The sequence below is a fragment of the Pararge aegeria genome, chromosome 2 (genome assembly GCF_905163445.1).
Source record: "Pararge aegeria chromosome 2, ilParAegt1.1, whole genome shotgun sequence".
NCBI lineage: Eukaryota > Metazoa > Arthropoda > Insecta > Lepidoptera > Nymphalidae > Pararge > Pararge aegeria.
In genome coordinates, this window is record NC_053181.1 from 6,462,823 (window position 1) to 6,471,826 (window position 9,004).

Genomic DNA, 9,004 nt, shown 5'->3' on the forward strand with positions numbered 1-9,004 from the left:
TGTTATGTTTCTTGAAAACAGTTGCTCAATCAGTATATGACAATAATTTATATGCTATGATCTATGACAACTATTATAGAAAGATTATTTTGTTACAATAAAATATATTTCAAAAAATAAATCAACAAAATATTAATTTATGATATAACATCATTCACCATATCACATTTTTTCCTTTGGTACTTGTTAAGTCTTGCAAAAAAGCCTTCACCATCAATATCTCTTTTATAGTTGTTTCATGAGTAAAAGCTTAAATTTGCTTACATTTTATACTAGCTCGAAATTATTATGCATCTAATTTATAGTTATTAAAAGAATATTTCGTTCAATAAATTATATTGGTTTTTAAATATATTGTCCCACTCTTAGTTTACTCGTCACAAATCACAAATATCAGATTATCAATATGTAAATATTTCATTCGCTATTTAATAAAACAGGAAATTGGTGCCTATATTGAGTGTATAATCTAGCTGCATCCCCAAAGTAGGTGCATATAACCGAGAGTAACCATTGTTTTCATAGAATTCGAAAATATCAATAGCAGAGTTTGACTCGTGTATGTGTATAACTATTTCCAGTATTCTAAATAAAGTACTTAAAAATACACTAAATGTGAATAAATTAACACAGATTCCATAACCACAAGGTATAAAGAAACAGCATATAAGGTCGCAAATTTTGATGAAACAAAAGTGATTAAATTATTTTAAACTTCAATTTCATTTTTCAGTGTTTCAACAAAAATAGTCAATGTACTTATATAAATAAGTTCAAAAGTGGTTGTATGGTCGCTAAACTCAGAAACAACCAGATCGATTAAATATATATTTTGACCTATTTATTGATTTAGTAAATTAGCTATATTACATCATTATAAGAGTGAGAGTGTTGTAATAAATGAAAGTGTTTATAATCGTAACATCAAAATAGAATATGACACAATAATATTGCGGTTGCGCTAGTTGGCAACGAACACAGTCCATTATAATTGCTGACACTTGACCTAAACTATCGACTTTTTTAAAACAAATATTAGACTGATGAAAGTAGATAGTTAGTTGTAGATAGCTCTTTTATACTACACTAGATATGCCCTGCGGCTTCGCCCGCGTAAATTTCGAATGCAGCGTACTGCTACATCGTCTACACCTATAGTCATACATGAGATTTTTGATCTTTCGTAATAAATGTATATTTTTTATAAAAAGTATCACAATTAAAAAAAAATATTATTATTATTCGCCAATAGATGTCAGGAAGTCATATTTTTCAGTTTAAATTGGGACTACCCAAACGCCACCTTTTTGTTATTTTTCTTCCAATGAAAAAAACACAAATAAAATGTCATATTCTAAAAATGAATCTTAGCTAGATCGATTTATCGCCCCTGAAACCCCCTGTATATTAAATTTCATGAAAATCGTTGGAGCCGATTCCGAGATTCCAATTATATATATATATATACAAGAATTGCTCGTTTAAAGATATAAGATAATACATCTCATACTCTCTTAGCGTCCTACGTGCCCTTTTGGGGAAAATGGCAGACACAATCCACCTTATAATCACATAAGGACGCATCTTTAATTTTACAAATGTCTAAAACTTCTCAAATGTGAATGCTATTTATTGAACTTGACCTAAACTATCGACTCTCGTTGTACTCTTAATTTATAGGACCATTTTTTAAATTAAATATTAGACTGACTCTATGCGTCCTACGTCCCCCTTTGGGGCTAAGGGCAAACACAATCCATCTTATAATCATGTGATAATCATATAAGGGCCCATCTTTAAATTACGTTTCTCCAATGTGAATGCTATTATTTATTGAATATGTTAGTAATATATAATTTATTTATTCCGGTTGTTGCATCCATCTCCATCTTACTCTCACCAAACTAACTTTTTGTTGGCCCCATATACCCAGTCCTATTTAGGTTTTAGAGGGCTGGGCTTAACAAATGTTGCCCGAGAAAACAATCAAAAACATACAACATTATAACATAATCGTAACCTGACTTTTTATATCTCAACCCGGTAAGCGGCCAGTAACGGAAATTAGTACTTTTATCTCCAAATATTGATTTATTGATTGAAAACATCCAACTCAATAATATTTCAGCAAAAGTAATGGTGCCAGTGCCAGTCTTTGAAAAGAAAAAATTATTCGTGAAACTAACGTTTTAGAGCATGCATACGGCATATAAGTATTATTTAATATTATAATAGTCATACAAGAACTATGTTACAAATTTTTAATTTTACATCTACTAATATACTGAAAGAATACATTTTCTTATTTAGTTAAAGTTTAATGTTAAGTGAAGGTAAGGCTCTGCCTTTTTGTATTGATGTGATGCACCACTATAACCCCATAATATAGTGGGTTTTGTTCATGACAATAATATTACATATTAGGGTTAATAAGTTCACTAAAAATATAGTATGTTCTAGTAAATAGATTTTTTTATTCTTTGCAACAATGCCTCTCTCTTAACCGAATTATATGTTTGTATTTATTTAGAAGTGACGTGTTAAGGCTAATGAGTTGTACTATAGTCAAACTGTCGAACATAAATACTTTAAATATTGGACAGCTTAAGAATGTTTTCATTTTAAAATGGAAAACAAAATGGCACACGAGAATATACTTTTTTAATTATACAGGTTGTCTTCTACAGATAATTTTATTTACCTAATACACTCTGGAAGATAACTTTTTATAATATTTTCCTTATTATTAAAATGAAAAATTATTGTGACAACCTGTATATAATTTGTTTTAAATTAATTTTTAAAATATAGAATTCGTTTATCTCACAACAACAGCGGAAGAGCTACCAATGTGAATCTTACAACTTTTTGAAAATCGTTTATAAAATGTTAAAAGAATGTCCCATCGTTTTTCTCGAAATCATTGGTACGATTGATCACAGACTAAATGAGAAAGGTGGATGAAATCCTCAACACAAAACCTGTGCAAGTAAATTAGCACAATGCAAGCGCTCAGATGGTGGTATTGTTAATCGACTTGCTGAGTGATAAATCATTTCATGCAACGTGTGGGATTTGCGTAATCTCATTCCATACAGTTTTATCCCTCAACTCACGCCAACGCATACTATGACATTAATAGGTTTTCGAGTTGTCAGACATGAGAACGGAGTTTTGTTAATCTGTCAATTTTTTGTGGATCTATATTATAATTTTAATTTGATATAATTTGCGACATCCGGACATATGTGTATGAAGTAATTAATACATTTTAGCAAAACCACAGATATTTTAAAAAGACAAAAGATCATTTGTACCTAATACCTCTTTATGCATCTTCACTCCAGTATATCTTAGAAGATGTTCAATTATTAAACCACTAAATGCAATATGAAAAATATACGTAGTACCTTTGTTTACTACACAAATAACGCAGAAAATGTACCTTTTTTGTCTATTTATTTATTTTTTCATGGAGATTTATTCATACACTAGGAGACTTCCTTTTATGATTTATATATTTATATATTATAGATGTATATAATATAATATGATATATACGTATGGTATATAAAAGTTTCGATATCTTGTGACGCCAAGCCGGCCTGGATTGCACCATTGTTAGATAATTTAAATGCAAATAAGTAAACAAAAAGGTTCCGTCTATGTGTTTATGTATTTACAAAGCCTGTTTGTTCCATCTTTTTCTTTTAGTCTGTGCGGTGTATACATTTCCGGATTCAACTTTCAATAGCGACTAGTATAAGCTCGATCGAGACTCCGTACACGCAATCGTGGATTACCAATATCGTAGGACAGACTATAGGCGGAGGGCAGGGGGGTTCTATGTCAGCGCACCCGAGAGAGGCGCAGCTCCCTATCGAGGTCCTGCAATTGACGGATGAACCCATCATTGGGATGGATGTCCCGCCGAGAACGGACCAAAGCAAGAGCCTCCGTCAAAGACATACCACGTTTGATCATGAGGAATGCGATGGCGCAAGTGGCCGATCGGGAAACCCCCATCATACAGTGAACAAGCACGCGACCTGTAAAGGATATAAGAAATAGAAAAACAAAATCATTATTATGAGTCCAATAATTCTTTGGAATCCTGACACCTAAAGCAGGAAAGTCCGTATTATACGGGCAATAATAATAATACAATAGTGTATTGAGTTTTCTAATAGCTATTTTAAGTGATTACAGAAGGCTGACTAAAACTAAAATGTTTGTATGTGCGAGTGAGTGCGTTCGCGCACGTTTGAGTTCGTGTGTGTGTTTGTGTGTGTGTGTGTGTGTGTGTGCAAGTGTGCGTCGCGTCAACGGGTGCGCGGGGCGTATTAAATGTTCTCGTTCTGAAATGCGGTTGTTTTCAAGCTAAAAATAAAATAAAAATAAACACGTGCGACATGTTACATGATGACATATGTAACACAATTTCAATGTTTTGAGATAATCCTGTTATGTAGTAGGTTTAAAATAGACCAGCAGGCGACAGCGCTCCGCTGAGTGTTTGAAATTACAAAGATTTCAGCCGAAGCACACATAATCAACTAATTATCAGAGCCTGAGCTGTCAGTCTCAGTTATTATTAGTGGGATTTAATTAAAATCGGTAAAGCCCAAATTTAGAATCGGAGCAAGCAAGAAGTCAAATATTTTAAGTAGAATTGGGTTTTCAGTTAAGCACAGACATATTGTCAATTTAACTTGGCGCAAGACGGTGGGACGTTCGCAGAGCTCCAACCTCCAGTAATAGAAAGTCATAGGCAAGAAAAGAAGATATTTACCATACAAAGATATAAAAAATAGTTTACTTACTTCCTCTAGAAATCCCCTCATCGATAAAATTGGCAGCGATGTGGAAGTACTTAGATATATCGGTAGACGGAAGGTCCATCAACTGGAAGCCTTTGTAATGCAACCCAGGGCAGTCTCTATAGTACATGTGGTCTGTATCAACTTGCGTGTAGCGCTTGCCCTCTGCAGTGTTCAGAACGTAGTTGATGCCCATTCTACGAAGGAATGCCTTGTCTTTCGCTGCGACCCTTTAGGAAACAAAGCAGAGAGGTTTTTGTTTGTGATTGAATAGTTCATTGGTATTATCGATGTGATATTTTCTGTTCGAAATTCAACTTGTACATGGACTTGTCTTTATGGTGCTAGAAATGTTATATAAAATAGTTTTAGCGTGATGTATTCCAAGTTTCTGTAGTAACTGCCTGGTTTGTCCAGTAGTTTATCGAGAACAGGTCAAGAGATCCTGCCTGTTCTGCGCTTCGGAGAGCACGTTAAACCTGGTTCTTACCCTTGTTATTGCAAGCCCAAAATATGTACCACTTCCCAGCAAATAAAGTAATTCTATTCTATTCTATTCTATCACTAACATGACAATAATCGTTAAAACCGGCACTCCCGGAAATGCGTGGAGGGATCAATAAAATAAACTGTATAACTTCGGAATGTACCTCTTTGAAACATTAGGTCAGAGTATCAAATAACTATAATATAGTGTTAAGTTAATATAGCGCAGCCGGGCGGGCTAAAAACCATTTAATATTTGAGGGAGATTGATGATACATGTTGTGCTTTGTTGATTTTTTTATTTAGGACCTGGCTAACGAATACCGAACTTGTGATATGTAAATACAACTTACGCATCTCCAACAAAAAGTCCAGGATAAACTTCATTGACATCAGGGGTAGGGCTGTAAGTTACACCAACACCGAGGCTGCTCACTCCAGTGTAAGGTGGTCTGGACCGAAATGATGACAGCGAGCTCAACACCGATGAGGGTGTTGACCCGTAACTCTGCACAGAACACTTTCTTGAAACACACCCACACAAATACTGACCCATTATGGTTAGATCAACTAAAAACACACATAGTACTAATTCACAACGTTTACATATCCAAAGTGCATGTTAGTCTCAAAGCGGTATTCTGCCGTCTATAAGTTAATCTTATCATTATGACATTATAAAGACATTCAACTGAATCTTATCAATCTATATAATATTTAAAACTGTAATGGGGTTGTGTGTGCTGTTCTTTTTTAATTGTCAGAATTAAACTACTACTACTACTACTGCTACTGATACTGTAAGTAGATTTCAGTTTACAAAGACTTATGTTCATCAGTTTTTGCACTGGTAAGTTAGAAATTATTTTAGTATGTTCTTAATAAGATGGCATATTATAGAAGCATAAATCTAAAAGTCATTGCAAAAGGATCCTCTCGTTTTATTATTGAACATATAATAAACAGTTAGTTTTAATTATGATGTTAGGTCTTGATAACAGTACCATCTAACAACATTATTTATGAGTATACAAACATTAATTGGGTTCATAAGGTTAGGTGTTCAATCCCAGCAAAATATAATAATTTATAACACAGTAATCTGTAATATTACTGCTCCATTTACTAGGTTAATATTTATCAATTATAATTATATATTGCAACATTACATCAAATACCTGTGTTGCAAGTCTATGAAATATTAAGTTTCCGATAACACACATTGTTCTTTCTCATATAGTAACTAGCTTTTGCTTTGGATTTTGCCTATTTGAAGTACAGGTTAGGTGTACTAGACCAATTTTAATCAAAGTTAGAGCAGTTTTTATATATTATATTTTTCAATTCAAAGTAGTAGCTACTGTTATATTCAATTTCAAATATATGCTTGCAAACTGTGAAAGTTTCATGTAAATAATTGAAACAAATTATAAACCGATTATTTTTTACATATGAAAATAATAGAGATTACATTACTTGTGAAATAAATAGCTATTGCAGATGACAAATGATCTTGTGCAAAACTTGTTAATCAAGCAACATAAAATAAGTACAGATTACATACATAAAGACAAATACAGGCATAAAGACTTAATATACTCCCTTATAATACAATAATTACAAACTTTCATATTGGTATTTATTGTTCATTGGTATTATAGAGAATTTGCTTAAAATTTTTGCCCGGCTGTCTCATATAACAGTGTAGTGAGCTAAAACTTTATGTTCATTATAAATACCATTAGCGTTCTCAAGTGGGATCCTACACGCTGTTCATTAGCTGCACTGTATGAATGAGACCTCGGGTAGAGTGAGTACTGTCAATATAACAGACATAAGTTGTATTATTGACAATTGACTTTTGATGTATTTATTAAATAAAATATAATTTTTATTAATACATAACTATAACCTAAAATAAACTATTTAAAAACTAAATAAAATCCAAAACGTCCTCGAAACCACCGCAGCGAGGCACAGTTCCCAAGATGCTGGCAGCATTGCCCCTTTGGATGGCCAAACTAATTCGTATTTTGTTGTATTATTGTAGAATATAACTCTAGGGTTTCATTTATCATGGACAATGAAACCAAAAGGTCAGAGTTGGTTACCTAACCAGCCAGCAACTGTAACAACTCAGCCAGGAGTTTAGAAACTTATAAGGAATATAGCCTATAGAATCTGGCATCTGTCAGTAGAGGAACTGTAGTCTGCAGAGACATGAACATACTGTTCATGTCTCTGAATTAAATGAATTTGATTATAGATAGCAAGAACTGAAGATATAAAATTAATGTAGTCTATACTATGTTAAGGTCAGGATATAAGGATTATCCATTCTGATTTTCAGTTTCAAAAATAATATAGCAGGTTTCTATATATTAAGGTACTACACACAGCCTCTGCTCCCAAAAAGTTGTCTTGTCTATAAAACAGAAAGACAATATACCAGTCTAGCATATTACACAAGAATAATTGTATCATTGCATGAGATCATAGTTAAAGTATTATCTTGAGTTGTTCATATTATATGGAATTAACAAGCGCCAACGCATTATGTTAATCTTATAATAAGAAATAAGAATTGACATATCTAAATAAGTAAGGGCTTAAACTATGCATGAATGGCAATACCCATATTATATTACGTCTCAGTAACGAAAACGATACCTCTTATAAACGAACAGCGTCGACCTTGACGTGACTAACCGAAGATTCAAAAATAGGACTAGGCCATCCAATTCTATTTATGTTTTCACTGCATCAACCAATTTTATGTAGAAATAGCACTATCGATCCAATAACGCCTAATAGCTTATAGTTAAAAATAGAAAATAACATGGTTAACTTACAGAATCCCTGTAGCTCATTTTATTTTTCAAATTATAGTTTCACCGGCATAAAACTCATAGGTTCAATAAAATTAAAACTAAACTTATAGCAAAAAAACGAGAACTTTCACCTATTATTCAATAAATAATGTACTTGAATTCTCAATTTACTAATATACTGTTTTCACTTTTCAGGCGAATAGGAAACGAATGAAAATGAAGTCTAGACAGAAAAGAAAATTGGAAAATAGAAATGCCAGAGTTGTCAAATGTCATTTATCATGTCAAATGTCAAATGTCATCATAACGTACTAAAGTTGTTTTTTTTCGGCGGGAAACTTCGTACATGGCGGACGCGGTTTTTTCAAATTTTCCTTTGATTTTATTGTAAACTCGTCTTGAAAAGGATTTGGTGTTGTTTATATTGAACTGTAACTTGGCCTGTCAATTTGTGCACACGTGTTAGTGAGATTCCGGTGTAATTTCGGTGTTTTATGTGAATTTACACAGCAGCAGAAATAGTTGTCATTGGTGATATTCGTATAAATCTAACCGTATTTGGTGTTGGTTAAATATTTATTATGTGTCTGTAGTTATAGTGTTTCCAGTAAAATGGATCTAGATACACCTCCTGAGCCGCCCGACCCGGGGGCATCAGCCTCGTCTCGCAAACGACAAGGAGAGGATACCAACGTATATGCGGCCAAAAAAACTATAACTGATCCTACTCAGGTAAACCCATCCGTTCAAAGCCTTTACATACATCCTTCCTTCACCGAAGGCGCCAAGTCATACTCTGACGATGATAATGGGCCTTTTATCGTCCAAGTCTCACGGGAAGTGGAGGACCCATCCTCTGGAGCGTCA

General features: G+C 33.3%; 1 protein-coding gene across 2 annotated transcripts; it reads right to left on the bottom strand.

The window, feature by feature from the left end:
* Nucleotides 1-2,761: 2,761 nt before the first annotated feature.
* On the bottom strand, nucleotides 2,762-8,370 carry LOC120629826 (dual specificity protein phosphatase 13-like). 2 transcript variants are annotated; one of them, XM_039898886.1, is made up of 5 exons: nucleotides 8,159-8,370; nucleotides 7,046-7,123; nucleotides 5,660-5,814; nucleotides 4,824-5,050; nucleotides 2,762-4,049 (listed from the first exon to the last, which is right to left on the bottom strand). In XM_039898886.1, the coding sequence occupies exons 1-5, from the start codon at nucleotides 8,174-8,176 to the stop codon at nucleotides 3,850-3,852; spliced, it is 678 nt and encodes a 225-aa protein (XP_039754820.1). In that variant the 5' UTR covers nucleotides 8,177-8,370; the 3' UTR covers nucleotides 2,762-3,849. The 2 variants fall into 2 exon arrangements, with proteins under 2 accessions (XP_039754820.1, XP_039754827.1); XM_039898893.1 differs by lacking the exon at nucleotides 7,046-7,123.
* Between the last annotated feature and the right edge of the window lie 634 nt (nucleotides 8,371-9,004).

Excerpts from the sequence above, each read along its gene's own strand:
- LOC120629826 (XM_039898886.1), bottom strand. Across the intron at positions 5,051-5,659 it reads GGACTTTTTGTTGGAGATGC|GGTCGCAGCGAAAGACAAGG; the intron begins GTAAGTTGTATT and ends TGTTTCCTAAAG. Across the intron at positions 4,050-4,823 it reads TGAGGGGATTTCTAGAGGAA|GTCGCGTGCTTGTTCACTGT; the intron begins GTAAGTAAACTA and ends TATCCTTTACAG.